The sequence below is a fragment of the Microcebus murinus genome, chromosome 20, assembly GCF_040939455.1.
Source record: "Microcebus murinus isolate Inina chromosome 20, M.murinus_Inina_mat1.0, whole genome shotgun sequence".
Classification (NCBI taxonomy): Eukaryota; Metazoa; Chordata; class Mammalia; order Primates; family Cheirogaleidae; genus Microcebus; species Microcebus murinus.
Genome location: NC_134123.1, coordinates 19,527,211 through 19,545,685, shown reverse-complemented (window position 1 = coordinate 19,545,685; position 18,475 = coordinate 19,527,211). Strand labels below are relative to the sequence as shown.

Below are 18,475 nucleotides of genomic sequence, written 5' to 3'. Positions count from 1 at the left end.
TTCCTTTCAGTTGGGGCGAAAAGTGAGAATAGCTTTCACCCAGTTTGAAGAGGTGGGATCAGTTCCCTTTAGTTGTGGGAAGAAGAGCGACGGATGCAAAGAATGGCATGAGTCAGCTTGAGGGGGCAGGTAGAACATGTTCCCCTCAGTTTGGGGGAAGAAGTGGGATGGGTGCCCCTCAGTTTGAATGAAAAGTGGAGATTATTTTTCTCTGTTTGGGGCGAGATAAGCTGAATGCCTCTCAGATTTGGGGAAAAAGTTGGGTGGAACCTGCCTAATTTGAAGAGAATCAATAGGCTGAGTTTTCCATAGGTTCCCTTCAGCTTTACGGAAAAGGTGAGAATCGTTCTCTGTATGTGAGGGAAAGGGAGGGCCGGATGCCCCTCAATTTGGGAGATGAAGAGGAACAGCCTCGTTTTCCGCCTGGAATGAGTGAGCTCAGTTTGGGTCTTGGGGTTTCTGGCGACGTTGGGAGCAGTGGTGTCCACCACGGCTTTATGGGAGCGCCATGCGCGTGCGCAGCTCTGGCCCTGGAGGGGGCCTATGGGGGGTCCTAGCAGTGAGAGGGCGGCGCGGAAGGCGGCCGAGCACTGCCCCCTGGCGTCTGCACCCGGCTGCGCTGGGCCCGCCGCCTTGGCATTGGGGGCGAGCTGCAGACCGCCGGGGGGCACTGACAGTGAGGGAGCCGCGCCCCGCAGCGGACCCCGGCCCCTCCCGCGGTGGGCTGCGGGGGACAGCCGAGGCCGCTCACCTCTCTGAATCCGGTGGGGGCGGTTTTGCGGGAGCTGACTGGAAGGAGTAGATTGCGGGACTTGGGGTACGGCTGCACCGGGAAATTTCCGGAGCTGGGACAGGTTTGGGGGGAAGGAGGAAGGGTCTGGACTACGGGCGTCCGGGACAGAATCTCGGAGTCCGAACCTGGCTTGTAGGTATCGGAGCCCGGATTGGGGGGAGCGAGCCCCACGTGCCTGTGACGCGGGGGCGCCCGGTAGGCGGCGGCGGCGACGGCGACGCTGGGCCGGCGGCGGTGCTGAGCCGGGAGGGCGGCTGGGCGGGCGGCAGGATGCTGCGTGCTGCACTGCCCCTGCTCGCGCTGCCCCTGGCGGGGGCGGCCGAAGAGCCCCCCCAGAAGCCGGGGTCCCCGGGCGAACTTCCCCCAGGCTTGGTGCTTTTCCGCTGGCAGTGGCATGAGGTCGAGGCGCCCTACCTGGTAGCCCTGTGGATCCTGGTGGCCAGCCTGGCCAAAATCGGTGAGTGCGTGTGTGCGTGTGCCAGGCCGGCGGCCAGTAGCGGACCCGCCCCCAACAACCGGGTCCCCACATCCAGGTGGCTTCTTGCACAGTGCTGGGACTTAGGTTCCCATTCGACAAATCCGGGCTCTCGCTCAGTTCCTACGCCGCCGCCCTCTCTTGTAGCTCTCCCTCCTCCGGGTCTCCTCCTGTGGGAGTCCTGAGGATTTGCCTAGCTAGAGGGCTGCCTGAGCTCTTCCCACCTCCATCTTTAGGCTCCTTTGCCCTCTCTGCTCCCCTCTTCCACTTGCAGTAAGCCCTCCTCGTCTGATCTCTCCCCCACCAGTCCCCAGCCTCTCAGAAACCTCTGTTAGTGGTGAGCACGCTGGGGGTGGGGGGGATATTGAGGTGATTGTATTCTCTGGAGAACCCAGGCATCCTGGTCCTGAAGAAGCAGCCTTCCCTGGAGACCAGGTCAAGTGTCCATTCTCTTGGGTGGCATACTAAACTGCCACTTTCCCTCTAGCTCTCCTCTGCTCCCCACTTAAAGATGCTGCCTTCTTGCACCTAGGTGTGGGAGCCCCCTCCCCATTCAAGTTCATATTCTTCTCATTTCAGTGTATAAGGAACTTCCATTTATGGGGGGGGGGAGTGCTGACTGTGTTGCCTACCAGAGGTGTTTTCATATATCGGACCTCCTTCAGTCCTCACAGCATTGAAGGTTGTGCTTCAGACTGCTTTTTCCCTGAATAGAGCTGCTTTTCCCTGCTTCTGTTCCTTCCTCCTCCCTGCTGAGCAGCCAGTGGTCCATCCTCCACCCGAGACCCTCCTCCTCCTTCTCCCTGTTGTGCAGGCTCCGCTGTGGGGTTGACTAATTATAGCTGAGCGTTGCTACTCACTCCCCATCTATGTTGGCACAGTCTGTACTCCAGTCTCACCAATACAGCCTTCATGTAGGAATCACACAGCCTAGACTTTGTCCTCTTCTCCCCCAGGGATGCTCTGGGGGGTGGGGGGTTGGGCAGGAGCTGAAGAACTCTCCACTCTGCTGTGACAGCTGGGTATTAATAATGGAAAGCAGGACTCAAATGCCTTCAGGGAGCCTGGTTCTGCCAGACAAGGGCTTTTGTGATGGGTCTTGGATTGCAGGGCTGGGTTGGTGCATGAGATGAAGATGAAATAGGAGGGGGACCAGGCCGGGCGAGGTGGCTCACACCTGTAATCCTAGCACTCTGGGAGGCTGAGGCAGGCAGATTGCTCGAGGTCAGGAGTTCAAAACCAGGCTGAGCAAGAGCAAGACCCCATCTCTACTATAAATAGAAAGAAATTAATTGGCCAACAAATATATACAGAAAAAATTAGTTGGTCATGGTGTCACATGCCTGTAGTCCCAGCTACTCAGGAGGCTGAGGCAGAAGGATTGCTTGAGCCTGGGAGTTTGAGGTTGCTGTGAGATAAGCTCATGCCATGGTACTCACTCTAGCCTGGGCAATAAAGTGAGACTCTGTCTCAAAAAAAAAAAAAAAAAATAGTAGGGGGACCCAAAGTAGGGATGAGTATGGAGACATCTATGATTGAGCTTGCCCTAGAAGCTCAGCAGCATGAGAGTAAGATGGGGAGGAGCCCCAGATTTGGAGCCAAGACTTGAGTTTGCTGAGAAGTCTGTGAATTACAGAAGGGTTCCTGTCTTAGGGTTTATAGCAACAACCGTAGTTCTCTTCAATAAATCTTGGTGCTTTTCCTAGTTTGGATAGCATCTCCTATGGAGGTAGGAGAAGAGAGCCTCCTTACCAGCCAAAAATATTCGCAGCAAAAGGGAAAAAGATAGGCAGAACGTTCAGGAATACTTTCCCCTAACTTCATTGCTAGGAGGTTTTCTCCCTTTTATTCCACAAATATTTACGTAGAGCCCACTATGTGCTAAGACTAGGATCCTAGGCCCTCTGGGGCCAGCTTCCAAAGAGCACTATCTTTGCATAGGGTCTCACCAGGATAACATGGAGGTCTCCTCCACCAGTACCCTAAGGATTGTGGAGGGAGAGAGGTGTCCACTTCTAGTCTGAGGGCCCAAAGGAGAGCCAAGAGAATTTATTTTAGGGGACAAAAGCAGGAAATGCAATAGTGCTGGAAACCCTTTTCTTAACCCCTTCTTTTCCTAGAGACAGATTAAACTGTTCTGTCTCTAGGAAAAGAACTTACTATGTGACTGACACATGTGACACATGTGACTGACATATGTGACTGGGCACATTTACACACTTCATATCATTTTATCCTCATCCTTTGCGATGGATATATTTTTTAGGAGAAGAAATTGAAGTTCAGGCCGGGTGCCATGGCCCACGCCTGTAATCCTAGCACTCTGGGAGGCTGAGGCGGGTGGATTGCTGGAGGTCGGGAGTTGAAACCAGCCTGAGCGAGACCCCATCTCTACTATAAATAGAAATTAATTGGCCAACTAATATATATAGAAAAAATTAGCCAGGCATGGTGGCGCATGCCTGTAGTCCCAGCTACTTGGAAGGCTGAGGCAGTAGGATTGCTTGAGCCCAGGAGTTTGAGGTTGCTGTGAGCTAGGCTGACGCCACGGCACTCACTCTAGCCTGAGCAACAAAGCGATACTGTCTTAAAATAAATAAATAAATAAAAATAAATAAATAAAGAAATTGAAGTTCAATTACTTACTTTAAGGTAAGTTAGATAAGTTGCCTGATATCTCATAGTTAGACATGCTAAGGCTGGAAGAAGACTTGAAGATCTTCTGACTGCTGAACCCCGAGTTTTTAATTTTTTTATTATTTATTCATTTATTTTAGAGTCAGGGTCTCACTCTGTCACCCAGACTGGAGTACAGTGGCGCAATCATAGCTCACTGTAATCTCAAGCTTCTGGGCTCAAGTGATCCTCCCACCTCAGCCTCCCTAGTAGCTGGAACTATAGGCATGTACTACCATACACAGTTAAGTTTTAAAATTTTTTTTGTAGCATCAGGGTGTTGCTGTGTTGCTCAGGCCTCTTGGCCTCAAACAATGTGGCCTCAAATGATACTCCTGCCTTGGCCTCCCAAAGTGCTAGGACCATAGGTTTGACCCACCATGCTCAGTCCCCAAAGTTTTTTAAACTACAGAGTCCTGAGTGAACCTATATAATGAAAAGTGCATTGGGCTAGGAGGTCTACAATGCTCCTAGGAGCTATAATATGCATTATGTTCTAGTTAGAAAGGCAAGACATCATAATATTAATATAACGATAGGTAACATTTCTTGGGTGCTTACTATAAAGCAGTATGCTAAGTGCCTTTGAGTAGATTGTCTTTTCTAATACTTACAACAATCCTATGAGGTCATTATTGTTTTTACTCCCATTTTGCTGATAAGAAAACTGAAGGTCAGATAGGTGAAGTTATTTGCTCCAAGATCATAGGACTGGGAAATGGAGGCCTTAGGCTTTGAAGCTAAGCAGCCTGAATCCAGATGACCTGATTTTTACAGCTATATTGTGCATAAAAAGATACTGGGTAGCATTTGCTCAGGTTTAAACAATGGCTATGGAGAAAGGTGAGGTCCCTGAGGCTGAGAGTAGCAAGGAGGGGGCATTTCTAGAAAGGGGAAAAGCAAGCAAAGGCCTAGGTTGCCCTGGCATGATGACAGGAACACCAAAAAAATGACAGCTTTGGCTGCAGGGAAGGGTTTGCAGCCCTGAAGATTAGAGATTCTAGAAGGGTCAAGGATCCTGACCTTAGGTAACCTTTTAAGACTGGGGGTTATAGGCCAGTGTGTGGGAGGGCATCCCGTAAGCTGATGTCTCCTGCCGTCTTTTTGCATTATAGTGTTTCATCTGTCTCGGAAAGTAACGTCTCTGGTCCCTGAGAGCTGCTTGCTGATTTTGCTGGGCCTGGTGCTGGGGGGCATTGTGTTGGCTGTGGCCAAGAAAGCTGAGTACCAGCTGGAGCCAGGCACCTTCTTCCTCTTCCTGCTGCCTCCTATCGTGCTGGACTCAGGCTATTTCATGCCTAGCCGGCTGTTCTTTGACAACTTGGGTGCCATCCTCACCTATGCTGTGGTGGGCACACTCTGGAATGCCTTCACAACAGGCGCTGCCCTCTGGGGCCTACAGCAGGCTGGACTTGTGGGTGAGTGACCCTAAGACCTGGGTTGGCAGAGGGAGGCTTTCCCAAACCCATCACCCCACTCCCCTCTCCTCTAACTCTGGAGGTCTCATGCTGGCGAGAGCTATGCACTGTGAGCTCCATCTCTCCCACCTGGAGTGCAAGGCAACATGCCGATGGGCTTCAGCCCTCATTTAGGTAGCTGCCAATCGAGTCTGGGCATCTGCAACATGACAGCTGAGCAGGAGCCTGGCTCCCAGCTGTGCGTGGGCTGCCACGCCTGTGTTACCACTCTGTTGCATCCTGCCCTCTGTTACCACACTGCCACTTGCCAGCCCTGCTCCCTTGAGGCACTGCTCTCTATTCCTACAATGGCCTACCATCCTGGCTCTGCCCAGGCCATGCCAGGGTGATTTCCTGTTTTTATTATAATTTTTAATAAATACATATTACACATCCACAAATACTGACACTACACTGGGTGTTCTCTCCTTATTTATCCCACTGACTCTTCAGAGCAACCATATTGAGGGTATAATTCGTCCCATTAAGTGGTTGAGGAAATACAGCTCCTTACATTTGTTTGCTATCAGGTCCAAGGTTAGTAGGAGAGGTCCATTTTACTGAGGCTCTTTGCTGTTAGGCTGCCCTCTCTTGCTACCTTCTTTTTATTTATTTATTATATATTTTTTTGAGACAGAATCTCACTCTGTTGCCCAGGCTAGAGTGCCGTGGCATCAGCCTGGCTCATAGCAACCTCAAACTCCTGGGCTCAAGCAATCCTCCTGCCCTAGCCTCCCAAGTAGCTGGGACTACAGGCATGTACCACCATGCCTGGCTAATTTTTTCTATATATTTTTAGTTTTCCAGATAATTTCTTTCTATTTTTTTAGTAGAGACTGGGTCTTGCTTTTGCTCAGGCTGGTCTCAAACTCCTGAGCTCAAACGATCCACCCGCCTTGGCCTTCCAGAGTGCTAGGATTATAGGCATGAGCCACCACGCCCAGCCTCTTGCTACCTTCTGAATTTCCTGACCCAAGAAATCCATTTAACCCTGAATGTTGATAATTCAGACTTTTTCCAAGGTACAAGGAGAGGTTTGCAATTCTTACCGGGGGACTCCATCCTGGTTTCCCTATTGAGATAGTGAACTATTTGTAGCAGAAAGGGAAGGGAGGACATCAGATCATAACACTAGTAGTAATCCTAATAATAGGTAGTATCTTTTGGGTGCTTACTATGTATGAGGCACTGGCTAAATAAAGACATTTTTGAGGTAGATATTATTATTCTCAATGTATACATGGGGAAACTGAGGCTCACAGACTTGAACATGCCATTATATCTATGTATCGAATGTGTCATTATATGTATTATATGACATGTTCAAGTCCTACCTTGTGGTGCTTTTCATACTCTGTTCAGAGAATTGTGTCACATACGTTTGGCTGGGAACCACACATGTGAGAGAAAGCACATTCCTTTGTTATTTTCCCTAATAAAAGCTAGTTAGCAGGCAGTTTTCCTCCTGCTGGTAGTTGTGATTACTGTTCCTACAGGTTTTATTATTAATACTTGTGCCACTTTAGTCTTTCAGGTCACATAGAGCTTTGTTAGCCATCTCCTGGGTTGTTTTATCTTTTCTTTTCTAAATGGCTGGGTTGATTTTTGCAGCAATCTTGTAGGGTAGGCAGATGAGGAGGCATGGCTAAGAGAAGTCATGTGACAATGACAGAGCCAACATCACACAAGTGGTAAGTGGCCCAGCCAGGCCTTAGGCATAGGCAGCTTGGCTCATAGCCAGTGCTCTCTTTACCATAAGAAGTCCTCCTTGGGTGTCCTTGTTTTATCAGTGGGGGTGGAGCCGGAGCTGGTCCCAGGGAGTGCTGCAGGAGACGATGTCATCCATCTTCACCAATTACTGGCCTGTCCTCCATCTCTCCTTCAATAGCCCCTAAGGTGCAGGCTGGCTTCCTAGACTTCCTGCTGTTTGGGAGCCTCATCTCAGCCGTGGACCCTGTGGCCGTGCTGGCTGTGTTTGAGGAAGTGCACGTCAATGAGACTCTCTTTATCATCGTCTTTGGCGAGTCCCTGCTCAACGATGCAGTCACTGTGGTGAGAACGCTCAGCTGGTTGCCACTCCCTGTCCCCAGGCTGCATGCTTTGGTCATTTGGGTGTTGGAGCCGACTTAGACTCTTCCCATGGGTCACCTGGTGAAGAAATATAGTCTCAGCTCTTATTGTCTCCCAGAAGTCCCAGTTGCTGCCTTCCCCACCTTGCTCCTGACTCTCCTCTTCTCACTCAGGTGCTGTACAAGGTCTGCAACTCCTTTGTGGAGATGGGCTCTGCCAACGTACAGGCCACTGACTACTTGAAGGGAGTCGGTCAGTATTTCCCCCCTCTCAGCTGGCATCAGAGGTCTGTCTCTGTTGGATTGCTGAGCCCCTTCCATCCCACATTAGGACAGAGGAGGCTGTCTGGGTTGCCTCTTTTCCTCCCCTCCTCTATGGAGAAGTGGGGTCTGGGAGGGGCTTGCCCTGGGATCCTGGCTCTGGGGTTCTGAGCCCCTGCGAGTGCAGTGGGCATCATCCTCCACTCCCTGCCAGGCAGCAGTCTTGTCAGCCCCAGGAGGTTCTGGGCCAGGGGTCATGCTGATAACCCACTCCTCCCCCAGCCTCCCTGTTTGTGGTCAGTCTGGGCGGGGCAGCCGTGGGCTTAGTCTTTGCCTTCCTCCTGGCCCTGACCACACGCTTCACCAAGCGGGTCCGCATCATCGAGCCGCTGCTGGTCTTCCTCCTCGCCTATGCAGCCTACCTCACTGCTGAAATGGCCTCACTCTCCGCCATTCTTGCGTGAGTCTGGGGGCCTTGCGGGCACATAGCTGGGAGGAGGGCCTGGAAATGATTGCCCTTCATATGGGCAGAAGCAGGACTCTGTGGCGTCCATAGGTTTCCTGAGCCCTTGTGGTAGTAGGAGCCTCAGATTCCCCTGGGGAGACAGTAAACTTCAGATAATATTTCAGGAGCTGCCTCCAGAACTTTCCTGGGTACCCCAGAACCCAATTTTCCTTTGCCTGAAGTGCCCTCTGGGGTGTGGGCTGGGCTGGAAGTAGACTTCCAGGTCTGGTGGCCACAGCCCTCCAAAAGGTGCCTCAGAGAGTCTACTGATCAGAGCATGTTTCTCCCACCTTCCCTTCCAGGAGGCATGAGGGGAAGCCTGGAGATCTGGACTCTTATCTCAGCACCACTACTAACTATTAATAGCAGATTTCATGCTTTCCTGGGCTTCACTCTGAGAGTTTAACATCTGTCATGGGCAATACCCCCTCCTGTAGCATGCTCAAACCTCAGAGCCTGAGGCCCCTGGGACCCCTCCTCACTTGCCCTGTTTCCATCCCTCTCTCAGGGTGACCATGTGTGGCCTGGGCTGTAAGAAGTATGTGGAGGCCAACATCTCCCATAAGTCACGTACAGCTGTCAAATACACAATGAAGACTCTAGCCAGCTGTGCTGAGACCATCATCTTCATGCTGCTTGGCATCTCAGCTGTAGACTCTTCTAAGTGGGCCTGGGACTCTGGGCTGGTGCTAGGCACCCTCATCTTCATCCTGTTCTTCCGAGCCCTCGGTATTGCTGGCACCCTCTGCTTTCCAACTCTCTTCCTGTCTCCCTTTCCTTGCCCCTGCAGCTCATTCCCCAATCTCAGTCCACATCCTTGTCAATACCTAAGCCTTTCCTGTTGCTCACCTCTCCTATCCCCATTAGACCTTAGCCCAGGTACGTGGTGCCATCCACTCCTATGTCCTCCTCTCCCAACGCCTTGCTCCCACTGACCTCCCTCCTGCTGTAGGCGTAGTCCTGCAGACGTGGGTGCTGAATCAGGTCCGGCTGGTCCCTCTGGACAAGATTGACCAGGTGGTGATGTCCTATGGGGGCCTGCGGGGGGCTGTGGCCTTTGCTCTCGTCATCCTACTGGACAGGACCAAGGTCCCTGCCAAGGACTACTTTGTGGCCACCACTATTGTGGTGGTCTTCTTCACAGTCATCGTGCAGGTGGGAATGCCCATGAGGCTGGGTGGGGAGAGGGTCTGGCAGGCCCTAGGGGATTCTTGGAGCCTATGGGACAGGCTTCCTCTTCCCACTGGGGGATGCAGGGACCTGACGTCCCAGACCTTGAGTGCAGCGGGGTGGCAGTGCAGAAGCTAAAGCCTAATTATGGGGTGAAAATGGCAGCAGGGAACTGAATAGGACAGGGCTCACCTCCTGCCTGTCCATAGGGCTTGACCATCAAGCCACTGGTCAAGTGGCTGAAGGTGAAGAGAAGTGAGCATCACAAACCCACCCTGAACCAGGAGCTGCATGAGCACGTGGGTACCAGAACCCCATCCCTCCACCTCTCCCTCTCTCCCTTCTCCCATCTTGGGCAGAGTCCTGATCCAGTCCCCCTACCCACCCCCCTTCTAGACTTTTGACCACATTCTGGCTGCAGTGGAGGACGTTGTGGGGCACCATGGCTACCACTACTGGAGGGACAGGTGAGGGAGCTGCCCCGAGGCTCCTTCAGCAGCAGCAGCCCCACCAGCCAGGGCAGCATGAGAGCTGTGCCACACTTCTGAGAAGGGACAGAGCCAGGTTCAGGCTGAGTAACCTCTGCCTAAAGCCCTTTAGTGGCATCCCAGTGCTCTGTGGATAAGACAGGGGTCCCCAGTGTGGCCTGCCTGGCCCTGCATGGTCTGGCACCTGCCAGACTCCAGCCTCAGCGTGCTCTGCTCTGTCTTTGACTGTCTGCCTGCTAATTCCATGGACCCTGTTTTAGAGCCTCAGGACCAACCATGCTCCCCCAGCCTGACTGCTAGGACGTTTGCACATGTTCTCTCCACTAGAACACTCCCTTGCCTCCCTCTCATTTAACTCAACTCTGGTCATCCTTCAGCTCTCACCGTAGGCATCAATTCCTTCTCTGGGAGGCCTTCTCTGGCCTCCCTGATGAGGAGGACAAGTCCCTATCATATTCTATAGTTATCCTTGGCAGTTCTTTTCATGGTTGCAAGTTTATAGTTATTTGTAATAATTTCAATTAATGTCAGGCTTTCCCATAACACTGTAAATTCCATAAAGGCAGAGACTAGACTTGAGATTCTCCCTGGCTGAGGCCCATACCAGGAAAGGGCTGGTAGTGTCCCTGCCCCATCTGAGGAAGGGCCGGCCAGCTGGGCCTTGAGAATAATAGTACTCAGGGCCCGGCCTGGCATCCTCTGTAGGTGGGAGCAGTTTGACAAGAAGTACCTGAGTCAGCTGCTGATGCGGCGGTCAGCCTACCGCATCCGGGACGAGATCTGGGATGTGTACTACAGACTCAACATCCGGGATGCCATCAGCTTTGTGGACCAGGTGGGCCGGCAGCTACCAGGTAGGCCAGTGGTGGGTGGGCAGATGGCCAGCAGAGCGGGACAGAGAGGAGTGACTGGCATGTAGGCCCTGAGCGGGGAGTTGGGAATTCCCAGCTGGCTACATGGGCTTGTGAAGTGGCAGCTACAGGAACCAGCTGGGCCTGGTGCTGATGTTCAGAGTCTGGCAGGCAGTACAGAAAGGTGGGAAACAGCTAGACTCTGGCGTGGTGCAGTTGTTATCAATTCCAAGCTTGTGACCTTGGGTAAGTCACTTATACTCTGAGCCTCAGTTCCCTCAGCTGTAAGAAAGAAGTAATAAGCAGACCTATGTGACAGAGTTTTGTGGATTCGGTATGCAAAGTGCCTAGCACAGTACCTGACACATCAAAAGAGCAAAATAAGTGTTAATTATTGTTATTCTCTTTATTACCCTCTGCCTGGGCTACCCTTCATCTGATTGCTGTCTGACCTTGATCGTGACCCCCGCAGGGTGGCCACGTTTTGTCTTCTGCAGGTCTTACACTGCCCTCTATGCCCAGCCGTAATTCTGTGGCAGAGACTTCTGTCACCAACTTGCTGTGAGTCCATGAGCCCCTTCCCCTTCCTCAAACTCCTCTCCATTGGGCCCTCTCCATCATTGGGCAAGATTTGTCAGCACCTTTGTTTCTGTCCTTCCCCTGGCCTGTGCCTCCTGCTTCCTGCCTAGCACACTGTCCCCTGCCTCCTGCAGGAGGGAGAGTGGCAGTGGAGCGTGTCTGGATCTGCAGGTGATTGACACAGTACGCAGCGGCCGGGACCGTGAGGATGCTGTGATGCATCATCTGCTCTGTGGAGGCCTCTACAAGCCACGCCGCAGGGTGAGAGCAGGCAGGCACAAGCTCTGAGGGGGGGAGGGTGGTCTGGGGAGGCCATGATCAGGGGCTCCAGAGGCAGCCCATGGAGAGCTGTGTTGCCTGGCAGAAGTGTGGGTTTTACCTCGTCAATAATAAGAAATATTTGCTTTTTTTTTTTTTTTGAGAAAGGGTTGGCCTGGTATGAGTAATGTTTAAGGATGCCTTCTCTGGTAGCAGGGTGCAGATCAAATTGGAGGGTGTGAATTGAGAGGCCAGGAGCCAGTTGGAAAGCTGGAGTGACACACTGCAGATTAGAGCTCGGTGGTGTGCAGGGAAAGGAGCACATAGGCCTAGGGGACTGGCCCTGAAGAGGAGAGAAGGAGACAGATTACAGGAGGCCTTGAGGGTCACTGGAGAATGGCAGGGTGCCAGACAGAGCTCCAAGGAGCTATGCTATGAGCTCCAAGGAAGCATGCAGGACCAGCTTAGCCTGAGGAAGGCAGGCATCTCTTTAAGCAGTAGGAGTTAGTCCAATGCGTATCATGAAGCTTTATGCCTGGAAAGGCCCAGCCCATCCAGGAGAGAAGCTATTTTAATCCCACAAGGGGGCAGCAAGCTATTACCTTGAACCTTTCTGAAATGGGAAGCCAGCCATTAGTATTCCTGGCAGTTTTAGCAGTCAAGGCTCTGTCTACCATGGATACAGAATCGGCTTCCTTTAATTTGCACCCACTGGTCCTGATTTGACTTTTTGCATCTCTGCAAAATAAATCTTCCAAGGTTCTAAGACAGTTCCCTTCCACACAGTCCCCCCTATCCTCAAGCCAGCTTCTTCTCCTGCCTCTGGTGTGTCTTCTCTGGCCATAAGAAATGGGGCCCAGAATGTAAGGTGCTACTCTAGCTGTGGTTGGCCAGGGCAGGACAGAGAGACTTTCTCATCTTTCTAGTTCTAGAACTTGCCATTCTCTTTCCACATCCCAGGAGCCCTCCAGCTTTGGCTCACCACCCTGGGGTCCCATACTGTCCCTTTAAAAACTTTTTTTCTTAGGCAAAATTTCAGTAGAGAGAATAACTCAAATTTATCTATCACCCAGCTCTGATAATTATCAATGCATGATTGTTACATTTATAATTACATACATACCATGCCCACACTTTATCTTAAAGCAAACTCCAGGTATCATATCACATCATCTCTAAATATTTTATAGTATGTATCTTTAGGTGGCAAGAACTCTTACATCCAGTCAGTGTTCAATAAATACCTTTTTCCAGCTGGATGTTCAAATTAGGATTCGAATAAAGACACTTCGCATTTGGGAAATATGTCTCTTCATTAATAAAAATCTATAATAGTTCCTTCTCCTCCCTTTTTTCCCCCTTACTATTTATTTGTTGAAGAAACTGGATACTTTGTCTTGGAAAATTTTCCATTTTCTAGATTTTACTGATTGTATTCCAGTGGTGGTGTTTAACATACTCCTCCATTCCCTGTATTTCCTGATCATTAAATCTAGAGGCCTGATCAGATTCAGGGACATTCATTAAGTATGCTATGTATTTCTTATTGTGCCACATCAGGAAGTGCATAATAGATGGTTGGTTGTGTGTGTGTGTGTGTGGGTATGGGTCTGTAAGATTGGTCAATGGGTTTAGTCCAATCAGTTCATGTGTAGTCAATTTTTTAAAAATCTGCAATAAGTTTGTGCTTATCCTGTTAAATGTCATCTTATTTGGTTTAGCCTATCATTCCATTGTTTGGATCCCATGTTTGCCACCAAATGTCTCCCCAGATTCATATCATCTGAAAATTTGCTAAGCCTGTTAACTTTGTATTCATCCAAATCAACATAAAAATGTTGAACAGGATAGAGCTGAGGACAGAGCCCTGTGGCATGCTACTAAAGACTTTCCTCCAGACTGACTTGGATCAAGCATTTTTGGGGTATGATTACTCAACCAGTTCTGAATCCACTTAGTTGTACCATGACACAATTCATAATTCTTCATGTTCTTCACAGAAATATCATTAGAGAGAGAGAGAGAGAGCTGTATCTACTATGCAGTTAGAAAGATAAGATTATAGTTTAAGAGAGAGGTAGGGGCTGGAGAGGAAGATTTGCAAACAATCTATATCAGAGGTTTCCTCACCTGGCTACCTCAGAATCTCCCAGGTAACTTGCTAGAGTCCAAAATTTCTGGCTTCACCTCCTGGAGATTCTGACTCTGTACTGTGGAATGAGGTTGAGAATATGTGTTCTTACTAAGATCCCCAGGTGACTCAAATGCAGCTGGTCTGATGGCTGGTGTTTGGGGACCATAGATCCATATCATTGGGATAGCTGAAGTTAAGAGAATGGATAAGTCCTTTGGGGAGAGCATTTAGAGGGAGATGTGGGGCCAAGGCTTTGAGGAATGCACGTGGGAGAAAGAGAGGGAGCCAGCAGAGAAGTCCTTTACAGAAGCAGTAGCAGATGGTGCCTCAGGCGGGGGGTGGAAGGAGGGCTGGATGCTGCAAAGAGGCCAGGCTGCCACCTAGACAGAGGCCACAGCACTGGTGACCAGGGAGAAGGAGGGCTGTGGAGTTACAGACCCTGGAATTGCATTTCTGGTATTTAAGGAAGTACTGGGTGTGAGAGAAAGTGTCAGAATCAAATTATAAAAAGGGAGATGGTGGTGTCAGTGGAAAGTCTGTCTTCAAGGAGTCAAGGCCAGAGGCTTGGCCAAGCGCAGTGGCCTGTAATCCTAGCACTCTGGGAGGCCAAGGTGAGCGTATTGCTCGAGGTCAGGAGATCGAAACCAGCCTGAGCAAGAGCGAGACCCAGTCTCTACAATAAATAGAAAGAAATTAATTGGCCAACTAATATATAGAGAAAAAATTAGCCGGGCATGGTGGCACATGCCTGTAGTCCCAGCTACTCGGAGGCTGAGGCAGCAGGATTGCTTGAGCACAGGAGTTTGAGGTTGCTATGAGCTAGGCTGACACCATGGCACTCTAGCCTGGGCAACAAAGTGAGACTCTGTCTCAAAAAAAAAAGGGCAGACGCTTGCTTGAAAGCAGAGGGGAAGGACCAGTGGTGAGGGAAGGAGTGCAGACTTTGGAGAGTAAAGAAATAGGAAGGAACAGGAGCTGATGGAGGCAGGAAGGAGGGGCTGGGAGTTGTGGGCCCTTTGAAGGAGGTGGGCAGAGGGGCACCTCCTAGTGTGTGGGTGGAGGATGGCAAATGGAGACTGGAAGGGAGCTCATGTGAAGTAAAGGGACCAGACTGGGGAGATGAAGCAAGACCAGATGATCTGAAACATACTGAGCATCAGACATAGCTTGAGATTAAAAAAAGAGAGAGAGAGAGAGAAGAAACACACTGAGCAGTACTGTGGGGATTACTGCCAGATAATGGAAGGGTTGCTAAGCAGCCCCTGGCAGAGATGGAGGCAGTTTAGGTGAGTGGGTAGTGGGCTTTGTCTTTATGAGAAAGAGTTAAAAACAGCAGATGATGGGGGTGGTCCTGAATTGTTGGGACCGAGAAGGTACAGGGTGTCAGGGGAGATAGTTCTAAAAGTCCAAAGCACAGCTCGGGATGTCATGGTGGTGGTTGTTGAAATAGCTAGATGGAGAACCTAGACGGAGGATCCTGTGTAGCTAGCAGGGGACAGGCGGGCCAGGTGTGTGAGCCAGGCTCAGATAAATGGAGGTGCAAAGAAGGAATTGTCCCCCATGGTCTCATAGTAGCCCTGGGGGACAAGACAGAGGCTTACCTTGAAATCAGAGAGAATTGGGAAAGGGTGGCAGGGAATGGGGAAGGCTAGGTTTGGGAGAAGTTCTGGGATAAAGGGAAGCTTTTCCCTAGGGAACTGAGAATACAGAGCCTCTGGATGTGTTCCTATTTATTTTTTGTTTTTCAATCCGTGGCTAATTCTGGAAATGCTGGGCTGGCAGGGCCTGTGATGAACATGTTGGGGCTGTGGCCTGGGGTTCCTGTGGGAGGCCAAGGCACCTGGCCTCATGGTGGGGCGGGGCTGTCATTGCCAGTACAAAGCCAGCTGCAGCCGCCACTTCATCTCAGAGGATGCACAGGAGCGGCAGGACAAGGAGATCTTCCAGCAGAACATGAAGCGGCGGCTAGAGTCCTTTAAGTCCACCAAGCACAACATCTGCTTCACCAAGAGCAAGCCACGACTTCGCAAGACTGGCCGCAGGAAGGCATGTCCTTTCTCTGGGACTCCTCTTTGGGGCTGGAGGCTGACAGCACACAGTGTTGAGCCTCTAAGTGTTGGAATCCAGTCTAGGGGGACCCCTAGTTGGATAGTTCTCAGAGACTTGGTGACTGAAGCAGTTTGGGTTCCCTTTTAGATCTTCCTAGAGCCACAGCAGGGTAAGGGGAGGCCTTCAGAGGGAGAGCAATCTCTTGGCCATGTGGTCACCTGCTGGGAGACAGCAGGGCCTCCTACCAGAGAAGAAAGAGGCAAGACAAAAGGACATCCCTAATCAGCCCAAGCTGATGCACTCAGAGCCCTTGCTGGGCCATGCATGGGTTACTCAGACTCTACAATACTTGCCTGGCTGGCACAGGTGTGGTAGAACCATTGGGAGTGACACAAATTCCCTCCCTTGTTAGGGTAGGAAAACGTGCCCTCCTGTTAACCCCATCAGATGACAGGGTGGGAGTGTGGAGCCAGGGCCAGAGGCTCAGGTTTTCTTTCTTGGTCTTTAGAAGGATGGTGTGGCTAATGCTGAGGCTACAAATGGGAAACCTCCTCGACACCTGGGCTTTCAGGACACAGGCAAGCAGGGAGCAGGGGTGGGACTGAGGGAGGTGGGGAAGAGCCTAGCATCCTGGAGGACCTGCTGGAGGTGGGGCCGGGGGTGCATCAGCACCATCAGGGACTAGATGTGCACACTTGACTTCCAAGTGGAAATGTTCAAAGCACTTAGCCAATATGTGGCAGGAGGTGTCCGGTTGCTAACTATGGGCTACAGGTCCTGAGGACTTGGAAAGGTGTCATAGAGAAGGAGCTTGGTCTGGGCTTTGAAAGATGGGTGGACCCTGGGGCCCAATATCTTGCCTGCAAAATGTTTTGTATGAGCTAGATATTGATGGGCCTTCCAGCTCTGTGGATCCTCATGTTTTCAGTTGATCATGTGATCTGGGGCTGACAGAAGAGGATAGGGAAGCTGGAAACTGAGATCCTCATGGCTCCCTCTGAGCACTTAGTTTCCTCTGGTTGCCTCCTTGGGCTCTGCATTGTCATGTCCCATCCTCCCAAGTCCCTACCCCCAGGCCAGTGCTCAAATCAGCCAGAGGAGAAAGCCGGTGCCTCCACCAATGTGGGCTCTGCCTGAAGGGACAGGGAGCTGCCTTGGGGCTGCCAGCACCAGGAGGCAGTTGCTGGGCTGGTTGCTCAACTCCACTCTTGTCTCTGTCCAGCTGCTGTGATACTGACTGTGGAGTCTGACAAGGAAGAAGAGAGTGACAGTTCAGAGACTGAGAAGGAGGACGACGAGGGGATCATCTTTGTGGCTCGGGCAACCAGTGAGGTTCTCCAAGAGGGCAAGATCTCAGGTAATGGCTTCTTCGATGTCTCCCTCTTCTCTGGAGCAAGCTGGTTTCCTTCCTCTTCACTCATGGCCTCTACTCCAGACAACTCCCTATTTCTATTCATTAGTTTGCTCACCACTAGTTTGTTCACCAAGCAGCATTTACTAAGCACCTCCTTTATACCAGATGCCTGACATATGTGATCTGATTCAACCCAAAAACAACCAAGGTGGGGAAATGGAGCTCATAGAGCCTAAGGGGCTTTTAACTTGTCTAGCATCACATAGCAAGAACCAGAACCAGAATTTGAACCAGACCCATCTGACTCCAAAGCCCATAGCCTTTCACTGCCATGTTGCCCCCTTTACAGTCTGGTGAGGAACCCATGCTTAGCACACCTACCCTCAGGTAGAGTCCCAGGTGAGGGTGGCAGCCTGACCTGGGGGAGAAGTCTGAATTCACAAACATGGACTTACTGTGGATAAAAAACTAGCATAGGACTGGGTGGGCATGGAGCTTCATGCCTATAATCCCAGCACTGGAGGCCAAGGTGGGGGGATTGCTTGAGGCCAGGAGTTTGAGACCAGCCTGAACAAGAGTGATATCCTATCTTTACAAAAAACAGATTAGCTGGGTGTGGTGATGTGGGTCTGTAGTTCCAGCTACTCAGGAGGCCTAGGTAGGGGGATAGCTTGAGCCCAGGAATTGCAGGCTGCACTCTCAAAAAAACAAAAAACAGGCTGGCTGCGTCTAACTGGGGTGACATAGTAAGACTCTGTCTCAAAAAATAAAATAAATAAAACAAATAAATAAATTATATTAAAAAAAGAAAAAGGAGGCCAGGTGTGATGGCTCACATCTATAATCCTAGCACTATGGGAGGCCAAGGCGAGAGAATCGCTCCAGGTCAGGAGTTCAAAACCTGCCTGAGCAAGAGTGAGACCCCATCTCTACTATAAATAGAAAGAAATTAATTTTCCAACTAAAATATATAGAAAAAATTAGCCAGGCATGGTGGGGCATGCCTGTAGTCCCAGCTACTCGGGAGGCTGAAGCAGTAGGGTTGCTTGAGCCCAGGAGTTTGAGGGTGCTGTGAGCTAGGCTGACGACACGGCACTCATTCTAGCCTGGGCAACAATGTGAGACTCTGTCTCAAAAAAGAAAAAGAAAAAGGAAAAACACAAACAGTATATACGTGTTTCCACATGTATAGAGACCTAATTCACTCACAACATTAGATATCACTGGTGGTCGGCTCAAGTGTGTTTTTGGATAATTTTTTTTTTTTCTTTTTTGAGACAGAGTCTCACTCTGTTGCTTGGGCTACAGTGCCATGACCTCAGCCTAGCTCACAGCAACCTCAAACTCCAGGGCTCA

At 50.7% G+C, this 18,475-nt stretch overlaps 1 protein-coding gene and 1 long non-coding RNA gene across 5 annotated transcripts in view; one reads left to right on the top strand and one right to left on the bottom strand.

The window, feature by feature from the left end:
- Positions 1-660: 660 nt before the first annotated feature.
- Positions 661-18,475, top strand: part of SLC9A5 (solute carrier family 9 member A5) — a 21,185-nt gene continuing 3,370 nt past the window's right edge. The window contains exons 1-15 of one of the 2 annotated variants that reach the window (XM_075995720.1): positions 665-1,250; positions 5,060-5,362; positions 7,290-7,453; positions 7,645-7,723; positions 8,014-8,191; positions 8,745-8,965; positions 9,189-9,391; positions 9,616-9,705; positions 9,803-9,873; positions 10,600-10,729; positions 11,218-11,306; positions 11,459-11,585; positions 15,592-15,762; positions 16,274-16,343; positions 16,988-17,122. In XM_075995720.1, the coding sequence (XP_075851835.1) occupies positions 1,064-1,250; positions 5,060-5,362; positions 7,290-7,453; positions 7,645-7,723; positions 8,014-8,191; positions 8,745-8,965; positions 9,189-9,391; positions 9,616-9,705; positions 9,803-9,873; positions 10,600-10,729; positions 11,218-11,306; positions 11,459-11,585; positions 15,592-15,762; positions 16,274-16,343; positions 16,988-17,122 (2,218 nt within the window). In that variant the 5' untranslated portion in view covers positions 665-1,063. Of the gene's footprint in view, positions 1,251-5,059; positions 5,363-7,289; positions 7,454-7,644; positions 7,724-8,013; positions 8,192-8,744; positions 8,966-9,188; positions 9,392-9,615; positions 9,706-9,802; positions 9,874-10,599; positions 10,730-11,217; positions 11,307-11,458; positions 11,586-15,591; positions 15,763-16,273; positions 16,344-16,987; positions 17,123-18,475 lie in introns of both variants that reach the window. The other variant, XM_075995721.1, reaches the window with a different exon arrangement.
- The window catches only part of LOC105858993 (uncharacterized), an 18,980-nt gene continuing 7,971 nt past the window's right edge, over positions 7,467-18,475 (bottom strand). Inside the window, exon 3 of one of the 3 annotated variants that reach the window (XR_012913688.1) lies at positions 7,467-7,549. This is a non-coding gene — a long non-coding RNA (uncharacterized LOC105858993). Of the gene's footprint in view, positions 7,550-15,851; positions 16,007-18,475 lie in introns of those variants that run through there. The other 2 variants (XR_012913687.1, XR_012913686.1) reach the window with 2 other exon arrangements.